Below are 16473 nucleotides of genomic sequence, written 5' to 3'. Positions count from 1 at the left end.
TGCCTAAAAAAAATGCCTCAGCCAGAACATGCTTTTTAAATCAACATGGACCCCCAAAAATTAGACCAAAAGTGGTAAAATGGCACTTTTTTTGTGTGTGTGTTAAATAACGCCATGTGCCAGCCTTTTTTTTTTTGTATTTTCCTCACTATTGGTGCATATTTTTTCAGCTACCCAAAACAACTTATAAACAGATATAAAAATCATGGCATATTTTTGAAGCCAAAAAAGACAGAAAAAATATGTAAGAAACCTAAGTCTGTTTTGTGAACCATATAAAAACGAAGTACACAGTAACAAAAATAGCGGTGGTATTACCATAGTTCACTTTATGAGACGAATAGTTACTGTATAACCTATGGAAACCAACAGAGCACAAAGGTCAGAACTCCAGTTAATAAACCAGTAATACGCACATGCACCCGTTATGTACCATGATGCTCAGCTTGATTGTGTGTTATGTCTTATTCACACGGTCAGTGATCGGTCAGTGATTTCCATCAGTGATTGTGAGCCAAAACCAGGGGCGGCTCTAAACACAGAACAGGAGCAGATCTTTCCCTTATACCTTATAACTGTGGAGGCGCCACTTCTGGTTTTGGCTCAAAATCACTAATGGAAATCACTGACCAAACACTGACGTGTGAATGAGGCTTCAGGGTGATGGGTACCTTGATAACGACTGATACAGCTGTGAGGGTTTCCCTTGATCTACCCACTTTCCTTACCCCACAGGCAGCTTTTTTATTCTTTTTTTTTTTTTCATCTGTAACCCTTTCCTTGCTGGAGAACTGCAGATTTGTAGATAAAATTCATAGTTATTTGAATAACTGCAGATAGATTTACGTTACCAAGTACAAGTGCAGTTTATTAAATTATTGAATTGAAGGATAGTGGGGCAGATTTGCTAATAACTTCTAGAAAACCCAATTTAAGGCCAGAAACAGACGATTGAGTTAAGTGCGAGAAGCTCGCAGCAGTGCGTCAGTGTGAGTTCCCTTTCTGACCTCTAATAATGCCGTGCGTCCCGGCAAGACTTGGAATCTATTGAATAACACTGACATAATGCTGTCAGTGTAATTCAGTAGATACAGGTCTAACAGGGACACACAGCATTATAAATCATTATAATGCTGTGCGATCCTGTAAGAGTAGCAGAGGTCAGAATGGGAACTCACACTGCCACACACTGCAAGTTCCTCACATTGAACTCACTCGTGTTTGTCTGGCCTAAGGGTTTGCAGCATTAAAGGGGTTATCCAAGACGTATAGTGCGCCCAAAATGCCCAGTTCCTATACACAGATTATACTTACCTCGCTCCCCAGCACCCACGTTGCTTCTGATACCGGCATGGCTGCCGCTGTATCTCCCTGTCACACGGATGAAAATGGGAAAAAGCCTCCCTAGCGTCACCCGCGATGCTACGGAAGCGCGTTCCTGTCACGCCCTGCTATTGGCTGCCCCCTGTCGATTGGAAGATGCAATGTCGGCCAGGAAGGGATCAGGAGCCACGCGGGTGCCGGGGAGCGAGTATATGGGGGGGGGGGGGCATTATAGGTCTTCGATAACTACTTTAAGGTTAGGACTACATGGCGACATTGTCACTACATTGGATCTAATGATTGTCAGTGGTGTCGCAGGGTGATGAATTTTGTGTTGCAGGCAAGGCGCACATATTTTATTGTCGACAGGCGCGTAAATACCATAGCGGCAGACCATGTGACTGCTATGGGGCCCAGGGCAAGAGGGGGCCCAGTCTCAGGACTCTACCCTCTAAAGGAACAACTTTTAGCAAATGAGGCAGTGGAAAAATGGCCCAAGGGTCAGAAACCCTTCTGTCCTGTGTGGGGGACGTGGTTTGATCCCTGCTCTGGGGCCCTTACTTCTCTATGTACGCCACTGATTGTCGAACCACTTTTTTGTGATTTGCTGTCACACGACACATGTCGCTGCGTGACCCTAGCCTTATGCTGCTGATTCTGCACAGTGAAATTTTATGCAGAAAATTTGCAGCATTTAGGGTACCTGCACATATTGCAGATTTGTATGCAGAAAACTGAAGTCCGTTTTTTGACCTGGTTTTTGACCTCATTCGGACAGGGACACATGCCTCATCATAAATTAGCCACATTTTAGGGCAGCGTATGGGGGAATCTAAGAACGATGAAAAAAGACGGTCTTAGTAAATGACCCCCACTATGTATGGTCATACCCTTAAAATGCACCAAGTTTATCACACTGTTTAGTTTTGCTTTGTGCAGAATCATACATGTGAATTTTGGTGCATCTAAAGCCATGCCTCTTCATCAACCCCTTGTTGACCAACGCAAAAAAATGTGGTACACAGCCTTTGTACCAAAATTCTGATTCCATTTGAACCATATTTCTGGTGCATCTGCAATAGTAAATCTACCCCAATATAGCTTACTACCTACACACTAGTTCTATAGTATTATTGGGATAAGTCAAATGCTCTTTAAGCTGAACAGTAGCATTACTTATTGTAATGATACCAGTAAATTTGGTATTGTCTATAAAATTAACCAATTAGCTTAAAGGGCTTCTGTCAGCAGATTTGTACCTATGACACTGGCTGACCTGTTACATGTGCGCTTGGCTACTGAAGACATCTGTGTTGGTCCCATGTTCATATGTGCCCGCATTGCTAGGAAAAATTATTTTAATATATTCAACTAAGCCTCTAGGAGCAACGGGGGTGTTGCCATTACTCCTATATGCTCTGCTCTCTCCGCAACTGCCGCGCCCTCTCCACTTTGATTGACAGGACCAGGCATTATGATGTTTTCACTGCCTCGCCCTGTCAATTAAAGTGCAGACGGTGTACCAGTTGCCAGGAGGGTCTCTAGGATTAAAGGCTGTATTATACAGCCCAATGTGGCAGACGATTGTCGGGAGGGAAGCATTCCCTCCCAGCAATCGCCTGCTCGCTAGCGGAGGAGACTGCTGCTATTGCATGGGGAGGAGTGATCACTATGCCATCACTTGCCCCCATACTGTATAGTGGTTTGCCAGCGGCAGATGGTTATTAGATCTGCCACCTGCAAACAATAATTTTTTTATCTTTCAAGAGATAGGGACTGTCCGATCATCGGGCAATCGGTGGCATACACTGCTAGATGATCGCCAATGAGCGTTCATGCAAACACTTGTTAGCGATTATCTGCTGAAAAATCGGACAGTGTGATACCTCCTTAAGGGTAATGTCCACTTTGCTCCTAGAGGCTCATTTGCATATAATAAAACATAATTTTTCTCAGCAATGCGGGCACATATGTACATGGGACCAACACAGATGTCTTCAGTGCACATGTAACCGGTCAGCCAGTGTCATAGGTAGAAATCTGCTAAAGGCGCCCTTTAACAGAGATGAGGCTAAATTCATTTGAACACTTTTCAACTCCAGCAGTGAAGGTGTTAATGGCATACACGCTAGATTAACACGTAGAGTGCATGTAATTTCTTGATCATGGTAACTAATATCCGGCTTGCTGAGATGTACTAATTATGTTTATTCTTTACTAACATTAATTGGTATGTTACAATTCTGCAAGGCGGTGAAACAAGACAGCACACAATTAAAATGGTACTGAAATAAAATGAAATGTAGAGCCAAATAAAATCAAAAGACAGAAGAGCAAAAGCAGTTGATTAAGGCTACATGAACACGAACGTATGTGTTTTGCGGTCCGCAAATTGCGGATTTGCCCAAAAAACGGATGACATTCCGTTGAGGAGCCATTGTAATAATGTCTATCCTTGTCCGCAAACTAGAAAAATATAGGACATGCACCTACTGATTCGGACAGCACATGGTGTTTTTTGCGGACCCATTGAAATGAATGGGTCCACATCCTATCCGAAACGGACACGGAAACAAACAACATTAGTGTGCATGTAGCCTAAGAAATAGATGCTGATCTTACAAGATTAAACTGTAGAGATACTGCCCTAGCAGCGCTATTATTCACTGACGGTTTCACAAGAAGGTAATATGGCGACTCACTTTGCCAGTTTTCTGCATACACTGTACGGTATCAAACATTTTTACAAATGGTAGTTAAAGGGGTTTTCCGGAATTTTTATATTGATGACATCCTCAGAATAGGTCATCAATATCAGAACGGCGGGGCCTGGCACCCTCGCCGATAAGCTGGTTGAAGAGAAGGCGTGCCATGCGAGCACAGCCTTCCCTTTATAGTTTACCTGCTCGCTGTCGACATTGCAGCGCTGAGCAGTTGTAATTACAAGAAGCCGTCCTATTCACTTCTATAGGACAGCTCTGTAGTTGAAAAGGAAGGAGCCGTGCCATAGAAGTGAATGGGACGGCTTGTAATTACACCTGCTCACTGCTGCGATGTTGACGGTGCGCAGGTAAACTGCTCACGGCCTTCTCTTCAACCAGCTGATCGGCGAAGATGCCGGGTGTCTGACCCACGCCAATCTGATATTGATGACCTATCCTGAGGTACTAGGTACTAGCTGCCACTAGAATTGGCTCCCATTCAACTTATGTGAAGTGTTCTTCACCTAGTGACAACAGATTTTTTTTTTTCACTCAATGGGGGTCATCTACTAACAGCCTTACGCTAGTTTTTGGGGTAAAAATAGTTACAAAACCCCTTTTTGCAACTTTTTAAAAGATTGTACAATAATATTTTGTCACACAGGTGTTTTTACTCCATCCCTGCCACCTGGAAAGAGGTGTAAAAAATGAAGTGAAAAGTACTCTAGTCAGGAGCTGGCATAGTTTGCACTCCAGGCGCATGAACTGACGGAGGTACACCTAATTTAGGTTTTAAGTTTGCCCCTGGGCATATGATGCAAAAGATGTCTGTGAGGTCATGAAGGCTATTTTAAGCGTAATGCCTCATTTACACGTAAGTGTTCATTCAGTGATTTCCAACAGCAGATCTTTCCGTTAGGCCTCCTGCACACGAACGCAATACACGGGCGCCGTTCTGTGGCCATTCCGCATCACAGATGCGGACACTTTCACTTCAATGGGTTCGCAAATCCGGAGATGCGGAATGGTGCGGGACGGAAGCACGGAACGGAACCCTACGGAAGCACTACGAAGCGAGGAAGGGAGACTGCATGCGTGATTGCATGCTAGGGTGTGGAAAGGCGGGATCCAGGGGGCCCAAGTACATTTTTGCCCAGGGTCCAATCAATATTAAAGACAGCCCTGAACGGAGTGGCAGGGAACAAGGATGTATGTTTTTTACACACATACAAGAGACTGGGATGCAAATAAATAAAAAAAGTAAAAACGAAAGCTGAACAACAAGTGCTGCACTCTTATGGTATGGCCACACGGTCAGGTTTGGAAGCCAAAACCAGGGGTGAATTAAAAAAGAGAAAAAGTAATATCTTTCTCTCCTTCTATGATCCATTCCCAATTTTGGATGCATCAGGAAACCTGGCCATGTGGCCATCCCTTTAAGCTAAATGTTGTGAGAGAGTCCATAACTGATGACAATAATTTGCAGTCAAATATATTACCTTACATGAAAGACATATAGGCTAGTTCAAACTTTGCAATTTTTGGTAAAGTTTTTTTGCATGTGCATGTCTATGTGTGCTTCATTGTGTTTTCTTTTAAACTTAAAGCAAATTTGTAACCCAATGGGATGAGAAGGATATAGGGAAAATTCTAGCTCCTTGTCTGTTATGTCACAGAAAACCTGGTAGTAACACCACATTTATTGACAGGAGGATTACCATATGCTTTATAAATCTGCCAACTGATAGAGCCAAGTGGAAATTATTGCATTAATTCCTTATGCTTTTTTCTCCACCAAACATATAATGATTCTGCATGATTCACTAATCCTTGGCATGGTTAATTGTTATGTTTGTGTCTTTTTAATAACTGCTATTGCTTGTTCACACTAGTGATATAGAGTGCAATTTCATACTTGAACTTTTCTAAGAAAAGCGGGAAGAGATGTCTTATACAGTATATGGGCCCCTTGTTCTCCAACAGTTCATCTTGGAGCACCTCCTTATGTCGCTCTATTCTTCAGCCCTGGTCCTTTTACTGCATTTGGAACGTCTTCAGACTCATTTCAGTTAATTCACAAGTTGTGGCCTTGTGCTAAATAAAATAAAAAAGTTAACGTTTCCCCCCATCAGTTTGTACTCGGTCCCCCTTAATGCCAAAGTGAAAACAGAATTTTTTATATTTTTGCTAATTAAAAAGGAAAAATAAAATTTGGCATGGACATAGGTATTCAGACCCTTTGCTATGACACCTGAAATTTTGCTTTGGGGCCTCCCATTTTTCTTGATCATCTTTGAAAAGTTTCTACACCTTGATGGGAGTCCACCAGTGGTAGACTGAGTTGATTGGGTATAATTATAAAGACAACCCTGTCGATATTAGGTCCCACAGCTGAGAATGCATATCAGAGAAAAAACCAAGCCATGAGGAGGAAAGAACTGCCTGTAGAGCTCAGAGAGAGGGTTGTGTGGAGGCACAAATCTGGAGGAGGGTACAGAAAATTACTGCTGCACTGGAAGTTCCCAGGAGCGTGTTTTTTTTAATTCTTATATGGAAGAAGTTTGGAACAACCAGGACTCTTCCTAGAGCTGTCTTCACCTCCAAACTAAGAAATCGGTGGAGAAGGGCCTTGGTAAGTGAGGTGACCAAGAACCCAATGGTCACTATGGTTGAGCTCCAAAGATCCTGTGTGCAGATGTGAGAAACTTCCAGATGAAGGTCATCCATCACTGCAGCACTCCATCAGTCAAGGCTTTATGACAGAGTGGCCAGAAAGAATCCTCTCCTAAACGATGCATGCAAATTTGAACCCAAAAAAAATAAAAATAATGACTCTGGCTGTGAGAAACAAGATTCTATGGTCTGATGAAACCAAGATTGAACTTTTTGGCCTAATTTCTCAGCATCATGTTTGGAGGAAACCTGGCACTGTTCAATACCATCCCCACAGTGAAACATGGTGATGGCAGCATCATGCTGTGGGAACGTTTTTCAGCAGCTGGGACAGGGAAACTGGTCAAAGTAGAAAGAATGGAGCAAAGTACAGAGATATTCTCAATAAAAACCTGATCCAGTGTGCTCTGGACCTTAGACTGAGCTGAAGGTTCATCTTTCAACAAGACAATAACTCTAACACACAGCCAAAACAACTCTGTGAAATTCATTGAGTGGCCCAGCCAGATCTCTGACTTGAACTCACTCGAACATCTCTGGAGAGACCCAAAAATGGTTGTCCACCAATGGTCCCTATCCAACTTGAGCTTGACAGGATCTGCAGAGAAGAATGGCAGAAAATTTCTCAAATCCAGGTGTCATCATACCCAAGAAGACTGGAGGCTGTAATCATTGCCAAAGATGCTTTAACTAAGTACCGAGTAGAGGGTCTGAATACTTATGTCAATGTAAGATTTTAGTTTTTCCTTTTCAATAAATTAGAAAAGACTTCTAACATTCTGTTTTCATTTTGTCATCATGGGGTATTGAGTAGAGAATGATGGGGAAAAAACATAACAAAATGTGAAAAAAAAAGTCTGATGACTTTCTGAATACATTGTACACACAATCTAAAAGATGGTATTGTCTACCCCACCTCTGGAATCCACACCTATCTTGAGAATGTGGCCCACCACTATGAATTGAGATATGGCCACACATACTTGGGTCTCTACAGACACCTCTAGAAGGGTTACAAAAAATATCAGCGTAAGTGCATTCAGTGGAGAAAGTGGCATGTATGCATCATTTCTCCATTCATAGCAGCACAAGATGAGGCACCATTCTTGAGATAGATATGGGTCCCAGAGGTGGAACTGTGCATAACCTGTGGACATGCCATAAATGTCCAGATGGGAATGCCTCTGTAACTGCCAGCGCTTGTGCAGCTGCACAGTTTGCACATATGGTATATTATTTACTAATATTTAGTCAGTGTAAACATAGACCAAGCAATCACAAGAAGCGCCACATTTATCTAATTGGTGCACGCTGGGTGATGAATTTGACGCATCTTGAATGGGGTTGGATACTTTTCCTATTTTAACTCATAGTCAGCTAACTTTAGGCTATTTGTGTGCCAGAAAACTGGGGCAAGGCAATAATAGTCTTGCAAATTTTGCAACTTAACAAGAGCTCGTCCCCTTTTGTAGACACTTTAGAAAATTGTCTAGCAAGGGGCAACCATCTTTCTGGAGCAAATCAATAATACATTTGTCTAAACTGATTTGCACCAAAATTAAGAAGGTGTAACTTATGCAAGCACCTTAGTAAATGTTGGCTTAGGCTAGGACTATACTGCGACATTTGTCGCGTGACTTCTTGTTGCAGAAAAGTTGTACAACATTTTTATAATGATAGTCAATTGTGTTAATATGATAGTTGCATAAAATCCATCTAAGTTGGATTTTTGAGCAATTGTTGCGTCGGAGTCACAGCATGCGACAGTGCGACACCATTGACTATCATTATAAAAAATGTGGTGCGAATTTGGCGTCACAAATGTCGACGTGTAGCCCTAGCCTAAAGGCCAACATTTACTAAGGTGCTTGTGTAAGTTATACCTTCTAGTTGTACCCTTTCTTGTCGCGCAACAACACGTGTAGCCCTAGTCTTATGCTTCTTCCCCTTCAGGGATGTCTTCCCCCTTTTCCTTAGAAAATTTGCAAGTGGAAATACTAAAGTGAGAATGTTTAGATGGTTACATCTGGGTGGGAGGGGGTTGATCCCTCACAGCTGTGTCTGTCTCTTGCCTGTACAGGGGGAAAGGATGCTGCAGATCAGAGAAGCTCTGAAGATTTTAGCAGAAAGAGTTTTAATATTGGAGACAATGATTGGAATTCATGGTGAGTATATATATATATCTGTAAGACGTGGGGAAAAGGAGGGAGGAAATGAGAAAAACCATGGGAGAACATAGACATGACAATGGTGGAGGGGGTCACATGTGAATGAGATGTAGACTTTATCAGGCCAGGTGCACAGTGCTACATCTGTTTGAGGTGTATTAGAGATACAAATCACACGGGTCACCAGTATTAATGCGTTCTATATTAAAATGTGGTATTACTTTCAAATTTTCTATTGAATTGCGGTATGTTGCCAAGCCATATATTGGGGAAAAAACATTCTTCTGTAGGAGCAATGATATCAATGTGAAATGAAATACCCTGTGAAATGAAACACAGCACTAAGGGGGTTACTTACAAACAGATATACGCCACTTACTGCGCCGCAATCTGCAACTTTTCCCTACTTACGACAGGTCTAAAAAAGGGGGCATTAAACATATCCATTTTAACTCAGACTCATTAAAAAATTTGATATAGAAAAAAAAAACATATATCAAGATAAGATATGTTTTGTCTACCTTTTTGTTCCCTAAATGGATAGGGAAAATTAATTAAGCCAGCAAGAGAGGCAATATGGAAATTCACAATCAGTGCCTTGTAATAACTTTCTCTACATGATAAATGCTAGAGGGAATTCCTTTAAAGGGAATCTGTCACCACAATCTCTGACTATTGAACAACAGATTGTGAGACGCACAGGACTGAGGAAAAATATGGAGGAGGTGCTCACAGTAAAGAGGATCCGTCCTTCCTCTAGTAAGGAATAAATAAATTTAAAAAATACTGGGCACTCTCACTTATGTAGAACCATACAATTTATTGCAGTACATATAATCATAAACGCACAATCTCAATAATATAATAAAATAGATAATAATTAAAAACTCCTAAAATCACTATAATAAAAAATGGATCCAAAAATTGAGGGATAGTCAGTCCATATGCATCAGACTGATAGTGGGCGGTAGTCGGTAATTATAGATGGAATTCGTAGTGTCCTGTACGATATACAGTCCCACTCTTTTGGAGAAAAGTAAAGATGCTACAGTTTGTAGACATTCACTTGAGTGAGTATGTTTGCGGCGTCCCGCTTGTACTCACTGTGCAGTGCAGTCTTGTGTAGATCTTCGGCTCGTAATCCAGAAGTTACTCCTGTCCGCTCCTGTCGCCACCGGATACTGCTGTAGCTTGCTTGCCCGTGTCTGGTCCTTTGGCTGCCGCTCCGTGGCTCTTAGATACCACGGAGCGGCAGCCAAAGGACCAGACACGGGCAAGCAAGCTACAGCAGTATCCGGTGGCGACAGGAGCGGACAGGAGTAACTTCTGGATTACGAGCCGAAGATCTACACAAGACTGCACTGCACAGTGAGTACAAGCGGGACGCCGCAAACATACTCACTCAAGTGAATGTCTACAAACTGTAGCATCTTTACTTTTCTCCAAAAGAGTGGGACTGTATATCGTACAGGACACCACGAATTCCATCTATAATTACCGACTACCGCCCACTATCAGTCTGATGCATATGGACTGACTATCCCTCAATTTTTGGATCCATTTTTTATTATAGTGATTTTAGGAGTTTTTAATTATTATCTATTTTATTATATTATTGAGATTGTGCGTTTATGATTATATGTACTGCAATAAATTGTATGGTTCTACATAAGTGAGAGTGCCCAGTATTTTTTAAATTTAATCTCTGACTATTATCTGCAGTACTGCGTCAGTATTTCTGCTATTTTTTAATTTCCCTACTGCCCTCCATCCCTCTGCTATCAGCATTTAAAGCTGTGATGAAATACATTGCCACGACCGCTGTGCATGCACACAGGATCCATCTCCATTATGTTAGCACAGCAGTCCGGACTGTGTATTTCAACACAGCTTTGGGTACTGAAAGAGGGAATGGGGGCAGAAGGAAAATAGGAAAAAAATAGCGATCTGGACTCCTTATCTGCAGTACCAGTCATTTATTACCATAGATAATAGTCCAGAATCACAGTGACAGATTCCCTTTAAATAAGCAGATGGTAACTCACCTATATAATTTATATCTGAGCTTCAGTAGTTCCCAGCTGTGTCCTTTGTTTCTTACCTGACTTCCTGAATAATCACCCCTTTTATACCTCAGCAATTTTCTACATTTACCGAATTGGAAATCATTTTCCTTTTTTGTTAATTCTACAAACTGATTATCTGTTTCAGTAAAATTATAGTGTCAAACACATATTTTACTTCACCTTACAATGAAAATGTTCACAACCACAACCCACTGCAGCCAAGTTTGCGACCCCTGTCAGTGCTGGGAGGTCAGGATGGGAGCTGTCTCATACTCACGCTGCGAGTCCCAAGTGTGGAACTCGCTCATCTGAAAGGGGCCTTAGTGACAAAATCCTCAGCACTCAGACCCCCACCAACTGTTAGAAGGAGGAGAGAGAAGAGCTCACATTGCGGCCTCTCTCTCCTCTCTTCAGGAAATGGAATCGGGAAGGGCCCACAAATCTGCGACAGGAATCTGAAGATCAGACTAGGATTTCCACCACAGAGTCCACAGCAAATATCCACTGCAGAATTGCTGCCAGAAAATCCACATTGTGTACAGCAGGATCAAACTGGGTTAGATTTTACGAATCAAACTCATTGCAGATAAAGTTTGCATGGAGATCAAAAGAAAACGGACGTGTGATGCGGATTTTACATCCAAAGGCCGAATGCACACGGCTGTTGTTTTGGTTCGCATCCGAGCCTCAGTTTTTGCGGCTCGGGTGCGGACCCATTCACTTCAATGGGGCCGCAAAAGATGCGGACAGCACTCCACGTGCTGTCCGCCTCCGTTGCTCCGTTTCGTGGCCCTGCAAAAAAAATATAACATGTCCTATTCTTGTCTGTTTTGCGGACAAGGATAGGCATGTCTACAATGGGCCGTCTGTTCCGTTCCGCAATATGCGGAAGGCACACGGGCGTCTTTCGTTTATTGCGGATCCGCGGTTTGCGAACTGCAAGAAACGGAATGGTCATGTGCATGAGGCCAAAGCATGTCAAATTCTGCTGGGCATTTCACTGATTGCAATGCATACAGTGAAATCCGCAGCAACATCCATGACAAATCTGCATGTAAAGGTGGATTTACACCATAAAATTGTCGGCAGGGTACGGACTGGCCCAGCAAAGCACCAGAGGATCCTCCTGTGGGCCCATGTTCTGATACCATAGTGGGCCCCAAAAGTCCAGGAAAAAAAAAACTGGAACTGACTTTGGAGCCAATCACTATTTCTTTGATTGAATTTATTGGACTTTATTGATGGTATACGGGTTGGGCTCCAAGAATAATTTAGTCTGTTGGGCCCAGGGGACCCCAGAAACAATGAATCTGTATGAGGACGAGCAATGGCAGTAGTGATCACTCGTCCTCATACAGTGGAGGTGATTGTTGCATGTAAATGCTGCTCTTTCCTATACTGACAAGCAGGCAGTTATTGGGAAATAGTTCCTTCCCAATTACTGTCTGCTAGTCGCCACTGTGAAAATCCGCCTTTGGAACTCATGCTTACGGACGTATTTTGTGGTCCACAAAACACGGATACTGGCTGAGAACATACTGCCATTTTTTTTTCGCTTGTGCAGAAATTTCCTATCCTTGTCCGCAAAACAGACAAGAATAGGATAAGTTCTATTTTTCCGCAGGGCAGCGGAACGGACTTGTTGATACAGTAAGCACACAGTTGTGATGTCCGCCTCTTTTGCAGCCCCACTGAGATGAATGGGTCCGTATCTGAGCCGCAGAAAATGCGGATCGGATGCGGACTGAAATTATGGCCGTGTGCACGAGCCCTTACTCATGCCAATACTGCTGAGTATTGTTGCAAAAACTTCCCTAAATGTGTTTGTGCTATTTGGTCCCATGGAATGCTCTATTCTCCATTTTCTCTGTTGTTTGGTCTAATTTCTACAATTTCCTATGTCATTTCATTTATTGGAAAATCAGTTGGTACAATAGAAAAAGATCATCAAGCTGCTAGTGCGCAATGGTTTGTTGCACTTACATGCTGTATTTTCCCTAGCAGTTAGTTTTAGATGGTAATTCTTTTTGCTCACCACTATCTGTATACTATATATTAATATTCTTTGAAGAGTCCAGTTTTTACACACCACATTGTCCCTTGTACAAATCAATGTCTTCAAGAAGCTGTATGTTCACTCTACTTTATTTGCTTTTATTTTCCATCTTCTCTTTCATCTTTTTCATGCATTTTTCTATATTCTGTGAAATTCTTTTATTTTAAATGTACGTCACCAGCCTTTGCTTCCTCTGTATATCTTCCTACACAGCTTCTTGCAATTGTATTCATGCCCTTTCAGCATTTCTGCTAACTTCCATCACCTTGGTCTATTGTCCCATTCTGTTTTCGGTCTGGCAGGTGGTCAGCTTAGCCTCCTTCCTCCAGCTTCAAGAGCAGCTGGAGCTGCTGGTTAAAAGGGTCACTCTGCTTGAGTACATAATGTGGCCAGGTAACAACAGCCATGTACTGCTGATGGAATGCTTGCAAACATTCCCTGCTCACCCCTTGTATCCATGGGCTGTAAATGCAGCTGGGCCAAGTATGTCTTATCATAACCATTGTTAGCAATATAAAATGGAAATTGTTCATGCAATTTTTAGATTTTCTAGATTGAGTTTTTTTAAATCTAAAATTATAGAAGTCTGTCAATGGAGACATATTGGAGCAGGAACTCTGCCACGGCACTGAATTATTATTATTATTATTATTGTCTTTGCACAAAGGTTATTAGCTGACATTACAGCCCCTGTGATGTGATTACATGGATCACCAAATGTGCATGTTGACTGTATAGACTTTGCTGCATGTGCTGTCGCTATGCACGAGGCATGTGTGTAAAGACAACTGCACGCTGCTGAGATTGGCCTTTTTTGGAACTGCCTTTAAAACTAAACAGGTTCATTACTACAATTGGTAGCAATATCCTCAAAAATAGATTAATATTAGTAAAATTGCCATAAAATAATACGGTAATTGATTGATTAATATTTTTCCAAAACTAGAGAAATAGAATTACCCTATTAGAAAATGAAAAAAGAACACCTGGAAAACGTAGATTGACAAGCTATAAACTGCTAGTGGTGTTTGGTTAATGATCAGAAAGCAGGGGTTCTGCAGTATATGTTGAGGCAGGGTATAGTTCAGGGATGGGCAAACTCGGCCCTCCAGCTGTTGTAAAACTACAAATCCCATCATTCCCAGTCTGCCTACAACTATCAGCCTACAGCAGGGCGTGATGGGATTTGTAGTTTTAAAACAGCTGGAGGGCTGAGTTTGCCCATCCCTGGTATAGTTAGTACCAAGGCAGAACCTGCTTTCACCACTGGACACTATTATTTGCCATTTATGGCTGCCAGTGGCATACATAGAGAAGTAAGGGCCCCATAGCAAGGACCAAACCAGACCCCCCCACACATGACAGAAGGGTTTCTGCCTAAAACCTTTTCAGTGACCCTTGGGCCATTTTTCCACTGCCTCATTTGCTAAAAGTTGTTCTTTTAGAGGGTAAAGTCCTGACCAAGGTTTCACCTCCAGTAGGTGATAATCCCAATGAAGACTGGGCCCCCTCTTGCCCTGGGCCCCATATAGCAGTCGCATAGTATGCCACTATGATAGTTATGCCCCTGATGGCTGCATCAAAGTTCACAGGAGGACTGGAGAGCACCTACTGCTATCATGCATAGTTTGGAGGCACAAAAGACCAACACCAGTTGTCGTGGTGTAAGGCATCATTAGCTACCATGGCCGTTCCTATCTGGTATTTATGGAGAGAACATTGACCAACCTTGGGTATGTCCAGGACCTACTGCCTTGACTCAGCAGATGTGAAGTTCCAATGAGATAACACCCGTCCGCACACTGCCTGTGCTACACAATGTGGTTTTCAGAATATCCAGCAACTCCCGTGACCAGCTCAATCACCAGATCTTACCCCCCACCAACAGTTTCTGTGACTGGATAGGATGATGTATCTCCCATGTATAGCAGCCACCAACCACCTTGGTCGAACTACAGGTCCAAGTTGAAAGAGCTTGGAATGACATACCACAGGAGGATATCCAGCTTCTGTATAACTGTTACCATGTCAGAGTGGCAGCCTGTATTGCAGCAGGGGGAGATGCCATGCCACCCAATATTAATAGGACCAGAATAAAGACTGCACCACCTTGGTTGTATGAACACTGAGCAACTACCACTAGCAGTTTATGCCATGTCACTCTGAGTTCAATCACAAAAATATTTCCAGGTGTTCCTATTTCATTTTCCATTTATTTTGATTGTCCCATAATTTTAAGCAGACTACTTTTATCTTATTTAAAGGGTATCTGTCAGCAGGTCCTTTGCTATATTTGATTGTTTTTTATTACAGTACATTCTTCATGGAAAGAGAAATCTGTCTTGAGCAAATTACTCTCTCCCTAGCAGGAGGTCATTTCTACTACATAGACATGCATAGGTGCCGCAGCTCAGGAGGCATCTTTACTGGAATAGGTGCATGTACAGTAGTGTTAAAAAATGCAGATAAATCACTGTTTGGAGTAGAAGTGTTATTTCAACATAGCAAATAATTTACTTCTAAGCGTAGTAGAGTAATAGAAAAAAACAGACCCAACAATTAGGACATGCCGCTCATTCTGAGTAATTAATCATTAATTGAAAGGGGCGCTCTCTAAGGCCTCTTACACACAGACGTCGCGTGTGAGGGCTGGATAGGATGCGGGTGCGTCGCGGGAAAATGCGCAATTTTTCCGCATGAGTTCAAAGCTTTTCAATACGTTTTGCATGCGAGTGAGAAAAATCGGCATGTTTGGTACCCAGACCCGAACCCAGACTTCTTCTCAGAAGTTCGGGTTTGGGATCGGTGTTGTGTAAATTTTATTATTTTCCCTTATAACATGGTTATAAGGGAAAATAATAGCATTCTTAATACAGAATGCTAAGTAAATTAGAGATAGATAGGTTAAAAAATAAAAAATTTAACTCACCTCATCCACTTGTTCGCGCTGCCCTGCTTCTCTTCTTTGATGACCTGGGAGAAAAGGACCTTTGGTGACGTCACTGCGCACATCACATGGTCCATTACATGATCTATCACCAGGCCCCATAGAAGTGAATGGGGCTGCATGAAAATCACAAGCATCCGCAAGCAAGTGCGGATGCGGTGCGATTTTCACGCATGGTTGCTAGCAGATAATCGGGATGGGGACCCGATCATTATTATTTTCCCTTATAACATGGTTATAAGGGAAAATAATAGCATTATTAATACATAATGCTTAGTAAAATAGGGATGGAGGGGTTAAAAATAAAATAAAAAATAATTAAACTCACCTCATCCACTTGTTCGCGCAGCCGGCTTCTCTTCTGTCTTCTTCTTTGATGACCTGGGAGGAAAAGGACCTTTGGTGATGTCACTGCACTCATCACATGGTCCATCACATGATCATTTTGATGGATCATGTGATGGACCATGTGATAAGCGCAGTGACGTCACCAAAGAAGAAGACAGAAGACAAGCCGGTCTGCGCGAACAAGTGGATG

The 16473-nt window shown here is 42.3% G+C and overlaps 1 protein-coding gene across 7 annotated transcripts in view; it reads left to right on the top strand.

Moving 5' to 3' along the window:
• The window catches only part of EMID1 (EMI domain containing 1), a 129670-nt gene that overhangs the window by 100346 nt on the left and 12851 nt on the right, over positions 1-16473 (top strand). For 2 of the 7 annotated variants that reach the window (XM_044288625.1, XM_044288607.1), the window contains one exon: positions 13291-13381. The exons of 3 other annotated variants lie outside the window; for them this stretch is intronic. In XM_044288625.1, the coding sequence (XP_044144560.1) occupies positions 13291-13381 (91 nt within the window). Of the gene's footprint in view, positions 1-8778; positions 8864-13290; positions 13382-16473 lie in introns of all 7 variants that reach the window. 2 more of the 7 variants (XM_044288631.1, XM_044288617.1) reach the window with 1 other exon arrangement.

Source organism: Bufo gargarizans, chromosome 1 (assembly GCF_014858855.1).
Source record: "Bufo gargarizans isolate SCDJY-AF-19 chromosome 1, ASM1485885v1, whole genome shotgun sequence".
Taxonomy (NCBI): domain Eukaryota; kingdom Metazoa; phylum Chordata; class Amphibia; order Anura; family Bufonidae; genus Bufo; species Bufo gargarizans.
This window is presented reverse-complemented; position numbering and strand designations above follow the sequence as displayed.